This window comes from Protopterus annectens, chromosome 6.part0 (genome assembly GCF_019279795.1).
Source record: "Protopterus annectens isolate FY-2018-M chromosome 6.part0, PAN1.0, whole genome shotgun sequence".
Lineage (NCBI taxonomy): Eukaryota > Metazoa > Chordata > Ceratodontiformes > Protopteridae > Protopterus > Protopterus annectens.
Window position 1 is genome coordinate 625,063,479 of NC_056737.1, and position 17,920 is coordinate 625,081,398.

Below are 17,920 nucleotides of genomic sequence, written 5' to 3' on the forward strand. Positions count from 1 at the left end.
AAGGAGGAGAAAGGATGGTGGACATAGTAGAGCTGCCACAGAAGTGGGGTGATATGCCTCATGCCCCTACTGCATGTCCACCCCTCAGATGCTATCCCAATGACCACAATGGAAGGGACAAGTAAAAGGACAGGCCCAAGTGTAAAACCCCCAACTGATGGTGACAGCCAAGACCCCAAAGGCATCCATAGGTTCTGTGAACGAAAACTCTAGCTGTATCAGAGTATGTCTGGGGAAAATGAAGAAGCTAGTAGACCCAGCATAGACGAGGAGCACTGGGGGAAGGCCATAGTATTAAGCAAGGGAGTGCTTAAAAAAAAAGTCTGACTACCAGTACTTGGATGAGCTGCAGAACACAGATGTAAAGGTTGATCCTTCACTGAGAATCCTTCACTGATTTTAAGGAATGAGGGTTACATGGGTATGCTTAAAAGAAGACCTAGTTTTGCCTTTGTTCAATGTGCATAACTAAATAAATCAGTTAATTTACCACATAAACATTTGTGTGTTACAGTAGCCTTCAGCAATCTAACTTCCTCACTGAAAAATACAGTTGTAAATCTGCTAGTCTTTGTAATACAACTTCTCACACAACAGCTATTCACAAAGCACCAACAGCAACATATGCACATTTTAGCATATGCTCTACAACTGTATTCAGTTTCTCCCCTCAATTTGTCACACTGGTACAAGAAATAAATAGTACTTTTTTAATCTTTTAAAACTGCATCTTCCTCTCCATATTTATCTAATATTCCACAATTGTTGACTAAAAGCAAGTTAATTAAAAGTACAGCCTTTACACTCTTTTCAGAAGTTGATACAGAAATAACAGCGGGATAAGCTTTATGTGAGCTTCTTTGTGTAAGGATGTTTTGCACAATCTGGTAGCTTTCAAACAGGCAGCAGACTTACATTAGGAGACTGTCATGAGTATGACTTTTAGCGTCAGAATATCCTTACAAGTGTAGTTAACAGCAGGAGATGTCCGCTATATTAAGAAACATCACCTTAACACTATCTAATCTCGTGAAGGGGAGCTGCCCGGAGAACACTTAGAAAAGCCACTGATATAATTTAAGGTATAGACAAAAAGCATTTATCTTCTGGTGGAGACTCTGAGGAATGACTGGAAGAACTCTCCCTGTGAATACTGAAAGGAAGAAAATGTTTCTGTTAAACAAAAATATTCACCTCATACGAAGAGTCAGAGTAAACTGTTATTTTTCCTTTTCTCCTCTTGAAACTTCACAGGTGCCCAGTGCTCGCTGCATGGATTTAATCTGACCCAGGAAATGTAATGACTTATTTCCCTGATGACTTAAGGTAGGAAAGGTTGCCTAGTTAAATTGGTATTTTAGAAAAGACTGTTCATCCTTATGTATAGGATTCATCAAAAACATCAACAGTTTTCTTGAATTTTCTGACCGTCTCCTTTGATGGCCATCTCAGTTGTCAAGTTTAACTTTCTCATTTTTCTCCTGTTCCTGAGACAGAATGATTTTTGTAAATGACAATGAAGAACAGAGCCCCAAACTGTAAAATCACTCAAACTTGTGGCAAAAAACATCTATAGCTTTCTACAACTACCTTTTCTGTCTTCTTTTTGCCACTGCTGTCTGGTCATTAGCACCTGCCCCAATCAACTGGCCCATTTAGCCCCCCCCCCCAATTAACAAAGCAAGGTCACCTGGGAGATGCGTAGTTTTTCAGACAGTCACCAGGAGTGGATTCAGATTTGTTCATATTGCCCAGTTCCCCACATGCACCCAGAGAATTGCAGGGAAGGGGACTGCAGAGAAAGACATCCTCTCACTTATGCAAGAGACATGTCATCTAAGGTAGCCCTACCCTCACAGTGAAGAATGACTCACAGTTTTGTCAGTCTCTACCAGGGAAATAGCACTCAGTGAGCCCCTGAGTGCACACATCCCTTCTCCCCCCCCAGAGAGGTGAACGAGTCATGTCCCTTCACTCTTTCCCCTCCCTACCTGGCCCCTTCAGTGTTGGGTCTGCTAACTGAGCCTCAATTGCCTGTGTCACAGTGAGAACTCTGCCTTCTGCTCCAAGAAGTCAGACTACTACAATTTTTAATGAGGCATTAGTTCAATACACATTTGGGTAGTACAACGATGAATTTTGTGACGGAAGTGATGTAATTGTTGTACCAAATTTGTTCCATCACTTTTGAAAATGAATATTACAGACAGGCGAAAGGGGTGGCAAGCTGCACCCTCATATATGCTAATTTGGTTATGTCAAGGTGGGAAGTGAAGTATGCGTTTTGTTATAGATTCTGTACAGAATGGTTACTATATGCTCATTACCTTGACAACATTTTTATTATATGGAAATGTGGTAGATACACAGTTGATGAATTTGCTGAATACATTAATGGTGTCTGTACTTATTTTAAATTTACTCACACCTTTAATCAAGACACCACTGACTACCTAAATGTCAATATTACTAAGGCTCTTCACCTTGGTAAATTTACATCTAGGGTGTACGGTAAGCCTACATACTCAAATTGTTTTTTGAGTTACAATAGTCAACATCTTCACCACGTGAAGAGAAACATTGTTAGAGGACAAATAATAAGAGGAGCAAGGATGTGTTCCAAACTGAGTAACTTGAAAAGGGAGTTAGGTAACTTAGTTCAGATGTTTACAGCTAGAGGGTACCCTGAGAGTTGGGTCCAACAAATTAGGGTACAAATAATGGAAGGATGGGGGACTAAATTTATTCCCCTGCTTGGACAAAAAAGACAAATTTGAGACAGACAAGTGATTTCTCTACCAAGCCCCCCAATTGCTTGGACAATTATAAATTTTTACATTCTATGGTCACACACTTTGGGTCCTTTGGACAGAAGGTGAAGAGTATTCTGACTAAGAACTGGGTTATTTTGAAATGTAATAATGAGTTAGTGAGTGCACTAGGTAGAGGACCTACATTTTCTTATAAAGTGGGTAGTAACATTAAATCACTTTTAGAACATCCTATTAAAAAGAGTGACCATAGAGGCACCAGACCTTGTGGAAGGCGCAAGTACTGTGCTTACATCTTTAATCCTTCAGAGGTGTGGGTGGGTGAGCCTCCATAGAAAGTGAGATTAGTGGGGGGTAATTGTAATAGTAAGGGGTTGGTCAACTTGAGTGTTTGTACAGGGTGCAAAGGGTATTATGTTGGCAAGACCGAAAGGTCATTTAAGAGAATTTATGAACATCTATATGCCATCAATACCCACAATACGAACAATGCCCTTTTTAAACACACTTTATTTTGCTCTGTTTTTTTCTGGTTTCAAGTTTGGTATTTTGGAATCAATGCTGAGAAATGTCAAGGGTGGCAACTGGTCAAACAAGACAGACAAAAGAGAGTTGAAATGGCAACTTCCACTCAATGTGTGTCAACCTCCAAGCATGAATGAACGCGTTTCTTTGAAGCCCGTTTTAATAGAAAGGGCTCTTATTTTGTAATTTTTTGTACAATTTTATGTAAGTGTTTTTAATGTACTGTGTTAACATTTTTGATGTGGATTTTATACCAATTACTGCTGTCACTTTAAATTTTTAAAGGTTGTTAATTAGATGCACTATTTTAATATGGCTGAAGGCAAGCACTTTTGGTTTTGACAAAGTCTGGATTGAGTCAGACGAAAGCGCTTACCTATTGTGTGTCTTTGAGCAATAAAAGAATCAAGGTCTTCTCCAAAAACCTTTTGTGTTTCTTTGAGCACTGAAAGAATAGAGTTTCTTCATCAGTGGTCTGTTGCTGGAATTTTGAGTCTCCGGTGTGGTTTTTTGATTTTTAAGGTTGCCTAGTTAAAAGACAAATTGAAGTTTTCAAGACAGAATGGGTGACATGACAGAGGGTCTAAACTGGAAGACAATCAGATGGTCTAGGCTCCTTTACCAACATATCACAAGACATTAGCACAGGTACTGGTGAAGATTCCTTTCAGACATTAGCTTCTAGTAGCACTGGGGTTTGTGAGATTGGTATTTTAGAAAAGACTGTTCATCCTTTGTGTATAGGATTTATCATAAACAGTTTTCTTGAATTTTCTGACCATCTCCTTTGATGGCCATATCAGTTTTCAGGTTTGCTAACTTTCACATTTTTCTCCTGTTCCTGAGACACAATGATTTTTTGTAAATGACTGCGAAGAAAAGAGCCCCAAACTGTAAATCACTCAAACTTGTGGCAAAAAACATCTATAGCTTTCTACAACTACCTTTTTTTCTTCTTTTTGCCACTGCTATCTGGTCATCAGCATCCGCCCTAATCGATTGGCCCATTTTAACCCACCCCCCCATTAACAAAGCAAGGTCAACTGGGAGATGGGCAGTTTTTCAGACAGTCACCAGGAGTGGATTCAGATTTTTTCATACTAGCCAGTATCCCACATGCACCCAGACAACTGCAGGGAAGGGGACCTAAAATGGACTGCAAAGAAAGGCATCCTCTCACTTATGCAAGAGACATGTCATCTAAGGTAGCCATACCCCCACAGTGAAGAATGACTCACAGTTTTGCCAGTCTCTACCAGGGAAATAACACCACTCAGTGAGCCCCCGAGTGCACACATCCCTTCTCTCTCCCCCTATGGAGGTGAAAGAGTCATGCCCCTGCACTCTTTCCCCTCTCTACCTGGCCCATTCAGTGTTGGGACTGCTAATTGAGCCTCAATTGCTTGTGTCAAAGTCAGAACTCTGCCTTCTGCTCCAAGAAGTCAGACTACTACAATTACAGCTTTCAACTTTATGAAGTTCTTATTAAAGAACTTAGAAGAAAACTAAAATGATGACTAAAGGTGAGCAACTATAAAGTACAATTTTGTTAGAAAGTCTAACTAATAATTGTATAAATGCAGAAGTGCATTCACTGCTGCAGCACTCACTCATAGCTCATCTCTCTGTCCCCTAATGACCTAGTGAATTCCCTCCCACGCCAACATCTTAAAGTTTATGGTACAAAGGGGAACCTGATGGTGAAATCTCTGGATCTTTCTTTTCCTAGAAGGTACAAGCTGCAGGTGGGAGATTATGACTACAGAGACTCAATCTCTCCAGACTACCAATGAACCCACAGGAGGAGGTTTCCTGGTCAAGTGGAAGAAATGGGAGTGGCATGAAAGAAAGTAAGATGGTGCTGGTATTACAAAAGGGACTCTATCTCATGTCTAATATTATAGCAAGTTCCTAAAAACTGTACTACATTCTTCATGGTTCACTGTTGTAGTACTAACTTTGGGAGGACTCCCAAAGCTTACAGTGTACAAAGTGCTAGCCTTCTGGAATGACCATGACCAAATATGCCCTGCAGGATGGACCCTGACCCAGAAGATGCTGGCTAAGTGGTAATGTCTAGAAAAAAGTATGGACTGAGAACCAGGTAGCTACTTCCAAAATGGCATATGCAGTAACCTCTCTTAGGAAGGCTGTGGTGGCAGCCAACATCCTGGAACAGTGAGAGCTCACTACACATGGAATGGGATTACCATGATAGATGCAAAAGAAGGTAATACATTACATAATCCCCTCAGATTTTGCCTGTCTGTTGACTTCTTTTTTTTCTTTACTCCTGACAAAGGCAACAAAGAGCTCATCAGATTTTCTGCAATGCTTTGTCCTTTCCAGGTAAAATCTCAGATGTTGCTGCACATCTCAAGAATGCAAAATTCTCTCCCCTTTATTTTGAGGGGAAAAAGAAAACATTAGGATGAGGACATGAAATACCAAGAACACGTCTCTGCACATGAGAACCTGTAGTTTTGAGATGCACCTAGCTTGGTCCGGCCTACCAAAAAGGCAGTCTTCCAGGAGAAGAATTTTATTGAAGGTGAAACCAGCTAGTTCAAACACAGCAAGTGTGTATTTCTCCTGCACAAAGTTCAAATCCCATAGTGAAGCAATCCCCTTCTTGGAAGGTTTTAAACCCATACCCCCTAAATGAACTGTTTTACTGCAACTTGGAAGTACAAACAGGGGTTAAAAGGCACTCAAGCAGGGATACACACCTTCACAAAACCATAAGAAAAGTTTGCTTTGTACAGATTTGACAGACAGGTGTGGAGGAGAGATACCTGTGCTAATATCGGGCCCTGTTCCCTGTTATGGCACAAAAGAGAGAACTCTTCCACTTAGTAACATAAGACTTTTAGTGTTTCGTTTACTAGGTTTCATCAGAATATACAGCACATTCCCTCAGACAGCATGGGTCAGGAACAGATGGATGCTCAATCATCCACATTGTCAACCTTAGTTTCTGCAAGCTGGGATGATCACTGACCTCTTGTCTGACTCGAGAGATCCACATAGTGAGGCTTGTTAGGCAAAACAGAATGGAAAACCAGTGCTGCCTGGGGCAAAAGGGTGCCATCAGTAAATTCTGTTTCTCTTTTCCCTCAACTTTAGCAATACTCTGGGGATCAAAAGATAGGAGGGGAAAGCATATGGAAACAGACCTGCCCAAGTTATGGAGAAGGCATTCGTCACTCAGACTCCCCAAGTTAGTACCCTAGTGTAGCACAAGATCAGCTGTCTTCCATAAAAAGAAACTCTCCATGCTGCAGCAGATGTAACTTTGGAAGGTTTAGGGTTAAGTCCCATGGAATGTAAGTACTTCACAGTATTTTGTATAAATTTGTTCATCGTCTTCCAAGGACAAAGGCTGAATGCGGCAGTCATCTAGACAACTGCAAATGTATAAATCCTTTGCCCTACAGAAGGCAATTACTTAAGACAAGCACTCTGTGAACATCCTGGGTGCTGTACACAAGTCAAAAGGTACAGAGGTAAACTAGTTATGGGTACCCCTGCCTAAAATCTTATGAAATGCTTGTCCACCTCGGCTATGGGGATGTGAAGGCAAGCATCCTTTAGACACTAGGTTACCATGTAAGCACAAGGGAAGCAGTAAGGGAAGTAGGTTCTCTGTAAGGCCAACATTTTAAACTTTGAAACTTTAATGAAGCTCTTTAGTTTGGACAAATTTAGAATGGGACTCCAAGTTCCTTCTTTTCTACGGAGTAGAAACTGTCTGAAGTAGAACCCAGATCCTTTGCCTTTTTTTAAGAACCCTTTTAATGTCTCCCTGAGACAGAAAGCCCTCTACTGCAGGAGGTATCAATTGCTGCTGATCCTTTTGGATAGAAGGGATGCCTAGTAATCTTAGTCTCAACAACCCATAGCTTATAGTCATGTTTTACAATTTATAGAACGCACTTCTCCTGAGTGATGGCCTTCCATTGTTTAAGAAAAGCCAGCTTGTATCCCTTGGGGGGAAGCAATGGAAGAGTGGAGAAATCACAGGGATAGGTTTAAAGGCAAAGGAGAGGGGTGACCTTCTTTTTGTCACAGTTACTCCCTCAGAATGTAAAGACATTGGGGTCCTTCAAGCCTTCCTCTGGGATCAGCTTGTCATTTCTTTTGGTAGTGGCCTTTTTTCCCTACTGAGGTTTGGACTTGTCTTGGAAATGTGATATGTCACACACTATTTTTTTTTGTGTTTTTAAGTGTTTTGGTTTTGCTTTGCAAGTGTTGTGATAGCAGTACAACTTATCATAGTAATAATTGTTGTGTGTGTGTTTTCTTTGTTAGAATACTTATTTCCTAGCTGAAAATGTCAAGACAGAGGATCTGTTGGCATTCTGAAACTTATTCTTTAGTGAAACTCTGCCCATCCCAGCATGATATTGTGTTAGGTAAACAGTGCTAGAGTATGCATGGCAGACATTTTTCAAAGGCTTGCTCTTATTTTTTCATGGGTTGCACCTCTGACAAGGAAAAAACTGCATTTGCATTTAAGTTGTGTAATTTAATGAGTATTACTGCACTGGGTGTTTTACTATTATATATGGCACTACTTTTCAATGAGTTACCCTTAAATTTGTCCAAAGGTGAAAAATGCTGTATTTGTGTGTTAAATTGCCAGAAGCTTCAAGCTTGTAGTAGTTCATTTTTAAAAATGGCATGAATGGTGTGTTTTGTTTCTGTGAAAATAGTTATTCATTTATATACTGTTTTTGGGAAACTAAGCCAAGATACAATGTCAATTGTGCTGTGCACACCTCTCAACTGTCCAGAACATTGCAGAATATCCCTGACCAGGTTTTCATACACACAAACTTTTTATGTTTCATACAGGACTCCAATATACACATCACAATCTACTCTCGTGCTCTACTCCCAGCAATATCATCATTCTAACCCCTCTCTATTCAAATAATTTCAGAAATAAGCCTTTGCTCCCTTGTAAACGACACCACTTACTTGTCCTACAGTTTCATACTAATTTTCTTCAGAAATAAAATAAAAAAAATAGTTCATATAAAATACTGACGAAATTAAATAATGCACCAAATGTCACTCCTTTGTCTGTGTGTGATTAAAGCAGCTTCTCTGAGTATCATTACACTGGTCATTCCTAATGTCATGTTCTTACTTTACTTGGTTTTTGTTTAATGGGTTTGTCCGACTTGGTTTCGTGATGGCCCAGGGAAAAACCTCCAAAATATAAACAAACATTTAGTAATATACATTAAGAAATACATACACATTTCAATTGATAAAGATTGCTGTGTAACATCTTGGAGTTTAGAGAGACATTTAGCAGAACTGATTTGGGTTGAGTCATCACTAAATTGAACTAGGGTAGCATTTGTTTGTAGCAGTGTAGAGCTCAATGATAAGTATGTTGAAACGATTTAGGCCTAGTGAAACCCTTGTGGGACACATAGTTGCTGGTAAGAAGGTGGAAAATTCACTTTTCAATTTCACTTCATATATTCTATTTGCGAGGTTGATATGGAATCAATGCAGTGAAGAGCTGCCAAGCCCCAAGGATGAGATTATATGCAACAGTTTCTGGTGGGAGAAAGCATCAAATGTTGTCGATAAGTCCAAGAAGATGGTGGAGACTAGGCGTCTGGTGTTTTTGTGTGTATTGACAAAATAAAAAAATTTGAACAAAGTAGTAGTACTGTTATGAGGAAGGAAGATGCAATGGGTTGAAGAAAGAAGCTTGATATCTATAAGATAATTCGAAAAAACGCAATAAAGTTCTAGTGAAAAATGCCACGGTCCAACTGATTTTTAATCTTTTATTTGAACACACAGTATAACTGGTTAAGCGCTTTCATCTACAATATGGTAGACTTCATCAGAACTGAATGAAGGGTTGATGAAGGGTTCTGATGAAGTCTACCATATTGTAGATGAAAGCGCTTAACCGGTTATACTGTGTGTTCAAATAAAAGATTAAAAATCAGTTGGACCGTGGCATTTTTCACTAGAACTTTATTGCGTTTTTTCGAATTATCAGGTTGTGGCGAGTTCTAGTTTGCTTTTTGAAATATCTATAAGATAGTTGATAAATTGCTTATGAATACATTTTTCTAATATTTTTGATAGGGGAGATAAAACAGCAACTGTCCTATAGTATTAAAGACTTGCATTGATTCCAACCTTGTGCAATGCAATATTGAATATTTTTTTTCACAGCGACAGTACATTATTTTCAGATACAGATCTCTTTATCAGAACTGAAACTGGATATGCACTAATATCAACTATTTTAACATGTTCGCCAGGTAGACTGCCAGGGACAGCTGTAATAGGCTTTAATTTTTTTGAGGTATTTTTTGATGGTATCTGTGGGAACTGGTTGTAAGGAGAAATACTAAAGGCGGTGATTTAACTGAGTAGGGACCTCAAGAGCTAGATTAATCACCTAGTCGGTTAATGACTGTGCTATCTGTATAAAATATGTACTGAATTGGTTGGCTATGGTATTTTGTTTCTGTGTGTTTGATTTGGCTGTGTAGCTTGCCCTGGATTTAACAGTTTATCGACTGAGGCCCAGAACAGTTTTGGATTATTAGTGTGAACGTTCGGATTGGTTGACTAGTAGGTTTTCTTTATCTTTGGTCATTGCTTGATTTGTTAGGTTCATTAGCTGTTGATATGCTAGTGAAGTAGGAGCTGTTCACACAGCTAATATTCATAGCTAATTTTCAAACAGATCCACACTGTTCACTAACTTCCTCCCTTACATGACAAACAAGACAACTTACCCAAACACATACCGCTGCCACTCAAAAACTAACAAAAATAACAATGCACCACTATGAATCAACAGTGACAGCAGTAAGTTCAACCACAGAAATGAAAGTAACGAGGTCACCAGTAAAAAAAAAAAAAATACACACACACACATTGTTTGCGAGTTTCCCAAATGCCTTTCACTATGGTAAGGAAAAGGCTGCATTGCCTCATCAAGATTAACATTTTTGACATCTGAACTTTCTGCTGAACTAAAATAAGTGTCATCCTTTTAAGAATATAGAAGCCCAGCACCAATAGTTAAACCAGCAACTAGGACAGCACTATTACTAGAAAAAATTGATCCCTATCAGTTGATCAAGTTTTCAGAAACTCGAAATTCATATCGGCGAGACAGTATTATTGAATTTCTGAAATCTCAAAGCTTTCAAATGGATATTTCAATACAATGAGGATCATTTTTCTGAATGTAGTGCAATTTCAGAGTTGGTACATATAATTAGCAGGGGGTGTGGGGGGTGCAGGGGGCTTGCCCTCCTGCAAAACTGTAAAAAAAAAAAAAAAAAAAAGATAGATTTTTGTGTGTGTGTGTGGTTATTTTTTTAAAGTTCAAGTTTTCAGAAATTCGATCATATCGTCTCACAGATATTAATTTTGAATTTCTGAAAACTCAATCAAGTGACACAGATCCCTCCCCAAAAAAACCCCACACCACTCCTCAGAATCGCTTTCATGCACTGAACTGACAACCTTACTGGAAACTCTTAATTGACCATCAAAGGTCAGATAAAGGTCAAAGGGTATTCTACAGAGAATTACATGGAGTTGGAGCGCTGCACAATGAAAAGTAATGAAAAAAAGTAATCAGAAACTATGAAACGATAATGGCAAATCAATTATAGCAATAAAAACCATGAAGACAATGTTAGCGACTAATCACTTTAAGGTAGAAAGGCCATCCTTTGCTGGGGTAATTTGGAATATATCTTGCAAGTGAGAATGAAAAACAGCTTTGTCTGATTGCATAGTTAGGCTGACGTTTGGACTTCTCCAGCCAGGAATCCTAACAGCCAGTACTAAAACACTGAACTACTAAAAACATACGAAGCTGAATTAGAATGAAAAACATCTGATTATGAAATACAGGGATAAAACCCTGATTACAGCTCCAGGCAATCCAATTTAGACTAACAACTTGTGCTCCTGATGGTGCAGGGAGGAAGGACTGGGGTCATGTCCATCCTTGGGGATAGTGATTCTTGCCCAGCTTATGCCACTATTCTAATGATAGGGCATTGGCTGGACAGCAGTGGTCTGTCATGTTGCAATAAGCCAGAAGAGGAAGGTTATGGGCATTGTTGCACGGGTAGTTACTTGGTTTGCAATCCAGGGAACCAATGAGGAGCCTATCCCATATTCCAAGTTACTCCCAAGCACTGTCTGCTTAAGTGACTTTCTGAAGTTCACACAGTAGGCAGATGAGGGCTGAGAAAATAAAACCCTGTACCACAGGAATTACCAGCATACAAACTTAACCCTTTGCACCAACGGCAGATGAGCATGGCCTCCCAAGACAGTAATGGTATCCCCTTGATGGCACATGTGGGAAAGCATTCAGTCCTTGCAGTAATGCAAGACTTCCTGTCATCTCCAGGGGAAGGGTCAGAAAATAAAAATAACAAATGTTGTCATTGCTGGAATGCCATCGGGAGCACAAGGTATCCACATGGCTGAATGGATGACAATCTCCCTCAGACACTGCAATGCCTGGCCAGGGGAAGGCTTGAGGGTCTGCATGCATGGAAACAAAACAAATTTAAAAGAGAAAAAAGAAAGAAATATGTGATGCTATTAGGAGCAATTAACAATGCTAGTATAAAAAGACTGCTTCAAACACACAGTACACGTTTCCATGGATGCAAGCACAGGACAAGCATAAATCGTATTAAGGAATAAAGAATTGCAGTGTAAAAAGTTGACTGAGAATTAAGACAAGGTAGGTGGGGATACAATTCTAATGTTATACTTTACTGTTACATTGACAGTCCTCAAAAATTAGCATGAATGATTCAGACAAATGCATTTTGTCAGAACACATCACCAAGAGCATCATAAAAACATTACCTTTAGAAGTCCTCCATGACTCAGAAGCTTCTGCTTAACTTACCTTTCTTAGGGTGCACACAGCTAATTTGGCATGCTAATATAGGCTGGCATCAACATTTATATATACTCACTAATACCATCAAAACTTTCAAAATAAAATAACATGCAAAGCCACTTACCAGTATGGAGTGCCAATAAAAGATTTTCTTTTTGCAATGGTAGCCGTTATCTTCGCTGCAACACCAAAGTCAGCTGAGAACACAAACATTTTGTCAGTTATGTCAAGTGCTTTATCCACTTCCTTCCACAATCTTCTACAACTCGTTTATTCTGATTCAAATTCAGCTGGCTTGCAATTACACACATGATGACAACATAATCAGTATTGCTCAAGTCTAAATAAGCTGCTGATTGATTATAAAGAGTTTACAAAGTATTTTCTCCTCGGCTAAGTTACTTTATGGCTACACATAACAATACCAGAGCAATTATATTACAGCACTAAATTCTCATCCGTGGCTCAAGAATGAAAACAGAAGAGCCAAAGAATACAGTTACAAGTATTTTATTTCTTCCTGGACTGTAGAATATCTGTTTGGAATCTCATTCTCGGATGTCCAGGCTAAAGCAGACGGCCTTTGGCTTACCAGGTTCACTGATGATGGCGAACTGAGTGCAATCACTAAGTCTCCCAATGATGTTAACAAATTACAGGAGGGGCTAACACAGACAAACAAATGGTGACAAAGCCAAACTCAAAAATTAAACACAAAGAAGTGCATTATTATCCCCATTGGCAAAGAGGAATTCCCTGCTAATTACAGTATAGACAGCACCACCCCTAAATTCAAACACAGTGGTGTGAGACCTGACAATACAGGTAGACAGCAATATGAACTTCAGCTATCAAGTTTCCACAGTGGTAAGGAAAGCCTTCTATATTACGCATCTCATAAGTAAGGGCATCGCATCCAGGTCTAAGGATGTTATAACTCCACTGTACTAGACCCTCATCAGACCATTAACAGAATACAATTCTCCTTTTGCATGTACCTCACCAGATGTCTGCAGCAGCTGGAGAGACCACAGAGGTTTGCCACTAAGAAAATATAGGGCCTCCAAATCATGACTTGCCTGTTACAGTCCTCCAGGGCAGTCTCTGACCTTGTCCCGATGGAAATGCTGCACATCTGCAAGTCAAATGGCACAAGAGTCACTCGCTTCAGGGATCTTAACCTCACCTTTGACATTAACAGAACATGCTGGAGAGACAGATATATCTCCCAGAGATTGCCGGTCCTCTGGAATAAACTTCCAATTCATATGAAGCAGAGCTCCTCACTGACCCTATTCAAGTGCAACCTAGATAAATGGATGGGAGACTGCAAATTCACCCCAGGGGTGCCACCCATGTTCCTCATGGACAGGGAAACTCGGTGTTATTATAAACTCGCCCTGCAAAGAACATCTATCTGAAAAGGACTATTGGGGCAACTGTGGATTAACACTGACTCTTTCTACGAAAGACATCTGTCTAACCAAGACCAACTAGAACAACTCAGGATTAACATGGCTAGATTTGTAAGGGCACTAGGGCCAATAGCCCATTAACTTCCCATGAACCTATAAATATGTGCATGCACATTATTAGACCTACTTCTCATTCCATTAGGTGGCACTCTGTTCACCTACATGCACACTACACAGATGTGAGGAACAAATGCCAGTGCATCACTTAAATTTATGGACAAATTAAGTAGCTCAGTGAGCAAACCTCACATTTTAACATACATGCACATATACCTATATATCGCATCTTTTAACTTCTAAGAACAAGAAATCTGGACAAAGGCCTAAAAAATAGGGACATTTTTAAATATTTCTCTTAGAAACTTAGAATGCTAACAGGATAGCAGGTTTTGCATTAGCATGAATTTTCTAAAGGATATGAAGTCTGAAACTAAAATGTCTGTCATTACTTTCGGACTTCAGTCTTCAACGATTTGCAAGTGATTTGCCAGAAACCCCTATTTTATGAAAAGACAGACCAAAAATATGTTGCACAAATTTGGACATTCTGTGACTATCTGTACACTTGAGAGGTATGATATACATCTATATCTACCGGTAAAGACATATGCGCGCGCACACACACACACACATATATATATATATATATATATATATATATATATATATATATAAATATATATATATATATATATATACACACACACACACACACACACATATATATATATATATGTTTATGAATATTTATATATATCTGTATAAATATAATTTGTGCATGTATATGTATATATATATATATATATATATATATATATATATATATATATATATACAGTAGATATAAAAAATGTACACACCCCTGTTAAAATGCCACGTATTTGCGATAAAAAAAAGACCACAATAAATAATTTCAAAACTTTTCCCACCTTCAATGTGACCTATAACCTGTACAATTCAACTGAAAAACAAACAAATCTGTTAGGGAAAAAATATAAAAAATAAAAAAAATGTACAATAAGCTGGTTGCATAAGTGTGCACACCCTTAAACTAATACTTTGTTGAAGCACCTTTTGATTTAATTACAACATTCAGTCTTCTTGGTAGGAGTCTATCAGCATGGCACATCTTGACTTAGCAATATTTGCCCACTCTTCATTGCAAAATGCTCCATATTGCAAGGGCATCTCTTGTGCACAGCCCTCTTCAGGTCACCCCACAGATTTTCTATTGGATTTAGGTCTGGGCTCTGGCTGGCCCATTCCAAAACTTTAATTTTCTTCTGGTGAAACCATTCTTTTGTTGATCTGGATGTATGCTAGGGGTCATTGTCGTATGGAAATGGTGAAATTCCTCGTCAACTTCAGCTTTCTAGCAGATGCCTAAAGGTTTTGGGCCAAAAGTGACTGGTACTGGGAACTGTTCATAATTCCCTCCACCTTGACTAAAGCCCCAGTTCCAGCTGAAGAAAAGCAACCCCAAAGCATGATACTGCCACCACCATGCTTCACTGTGGGAATGGTGTTCTTTTGGCGATGTGAAGTGCTGTTTTTGCACCAAACGTACCTTTTGGAATTGTGGCCAAAAGGTTCTACCTTGGTCTCACCAGTCCCATCAGAACACATTTTCCCACATGCTTTTGGGAGACTTTATGTACTGTTTTGCAAACTTTAGCCGGGCCTGGATGTTTTTCTATGTAAGAAAAGGCTCCCGTCTTGCAAGCCTACCCCATAGCCAAGACATATGGAGTATACGGGAGATTGTTGTCACATGTAGCACACAACCAATAGTTGCCAGAAATTCCTGCAGCCACTTTACTATTGCTGTAGTTCTCTTGGCAGCCTACCTAACCAGTTTTTGTCTTGTCTTTCAATCCATTTTGGAGGGATGTCCAGTTCTTTGCAACACCACTGCTGTCCCATATTTTCTCCAATTTTTAATGACTGGTTTCACTGTATTCCATGGTATATCCAATGTTGTGGAAATGTTTTTGTACCCTTCTCCTGATACCTTTCAACAATGAGATCCCTTTGATGCTTTGTAAGCTCTCTGTGAATCATGGCTTTTGCTGTAGCAGGCAACTGAGTAAATGTCAGGAAAATCCTACTAGGACAGCTGAACTTTATTTGGGGTTAATCAGCCTCTTTAACTGATGGCAGGTGTGTACCCATGAAGACTAAATGCTGCAATTAAATCAAAAGGTGCTTCAACAAAGTATTAGTTTAAGGGTGTGCACACTTATGCAACCAGGTTATTGTATGTTTTTTATTTTTTATATTTTTTCCCCTAACAGATTTCTTTGTTTTTGTACAGGTTATAGGTCACATTAAAAGTGGGAAAAGTTTTGAAATGATTTACTGTGGTCTCATTTTTTTATATCACAAAAACCTGGCATTTTAACAGAAGTGTGTAAACATTTTATATCCACTGTGTGTGTGTATGTATATATATATATATATATACATACACACAGACACACACGCGTGCATGAGCATGTGTGTTCAACTGAAAACATTGGTCAAATGCTCAAAAAACATCCAATACAGAAGTGACAGAAACAGAGCAAATGCACCTATTAGAAAAAACATAAAAGACTGTGCCAATAATTACTAAACAAAAATAAACCCCATATCAACCACAAATGAGAAATAAAACACACATAAAAAAATAATAATTTCTTTTGCATGGTTTGCATGGTACAAGTCTCCGCCCCCCTGGCAGTTACGAACACCCTTAGCTAACTACATGCATAGTAACTCTGAGACTGCACAGGTAAATAGTTGCACATACTCCTCTGTCCCTCCTCAGAAGTAAATACAATGTTAAAATAAAATAAATTAACAATCCAACCCCTGTGAAGGAACCCTAAATAAAACATGCAATTTATGGCCAGCCTGCTGGGTTGAGCAAAAGCCTGGGAAAGGGGAAATGGAAGGTGGGACAAGAGGAATGGACAGGATGCCCTGAGTCTCTAATAGTCAACCATTAGCAGGGGAATTAAGTATTTTGGTAAAGGATGCCCTGTTATTTGGCTTGGAAGCATTATTCTCCTGCCATTTCCTCTCAGTATCCTTACTTTTGTTATGTTGGGATTTTTGTTTGTTCTGCCTTTAGAAGTTGGATGCCTTGTCAGGCGAGAACCTAGGAATATAAAACATTCTAGATACCCTGTGCATGAATTTACATCTAGCACCCCACTGTTTAACAATCTGGGTGGCAGCAAGACAAACACAAATTCAGAACTTAAAGAAGCATTCAAAATCTCATTTTTTAAATAAAGGGAAACATTCTGGTTATACAATCAAGCATTTCTTCTCAATGCAACAGAAGCAGTTGCATTTCTAGAAACTGTGTCCGCAACTTCCAAGACATTCCTCAAAGCATGTTTCAAATCCTGAGTGACATCAGAAACAATGTCATTCATATAACACTTCTGTTCAGAAGCAATTGATAAAAACAGAGCCAAAAGAACAATTGTTATAAAAGCATAAGCAAGCAGCCCCCTGAAGTCAAGAGGCAATACATCCAGGCTGAGAATATATCCAAAGATATGAATAAAGTCCACAGGAGATAAATCAGGTACCAGTTTAATAGAAGACACAAGCGCTTTCACATAGCTTCATCGGGTGTAACCATTTCATCTAAAAACACACCTTTATACATGTATTAACTGATCACATGACTGAAACTTTTAAAGAAACAAAACTCATTTTATACTAATATGATATAAACAAATAAATAAATACAAATAACAAATACAAATACAAATGTATGAACAGATAAATTATATATATATATATATATATATATATATATATATATATATATATATATATATATATATATAAATATAAGTACTACTATTTAAAACTTAGCTTAAATAAAACTCAAGTGCCTAAAAAGTACATCTCCTATTTAGTGGTCTGTTACGTAATATGGGCTTAATAGGAACACATTCATTGAGCTATGTGAAAGCGCTTGTGACTTCTATTAAACTGGTACCTGATTTATCTCCTGTGGACTTTATTCATATCTTTGGATATATTCTCAGCCTGGATTTATTGCCTCTTGACTTCAGGGGGCTGCTTGCTTATGCTTTTATAACTTCTGTTCAGAAGGCAAAGATGCAACAATGTCATCCAAACTGTAAGCACACTGCCAAAAGAACTTGCACATAAAGCCCAGATAATTAAACATTCTAAAAGCTAAATTA

General features: G+C 38.7%; 1 protein-coding gene across 3 annotated transcripts in view; it reads right to left on the reverse strand.

Annotated features, from left to right (window-relative positions):
* The window catches only part of MAP4K5 (mitogen-activated protein kinase kinase kinase kinase 5), a 2,873,315-nt gene that overhangs the window by 1,908,424 nt on the left and 946,971 nt on the right, over positions 1–17,920 (reverse strand). For all 3 annotated transcript variants that reach the window (XM_044074300.1, XM_044074299.1, XM_044074298.1), the window contains exon 8: positions 12,356–12,428. In XM_044074300.1, coding sequence (XP_043930235.1) covers positions 12,356–12,428 — 73 coding nt within the window. The remainder of the gene's footprint in view (positions 1–12,355; positions 12,429–17,920) is intronic.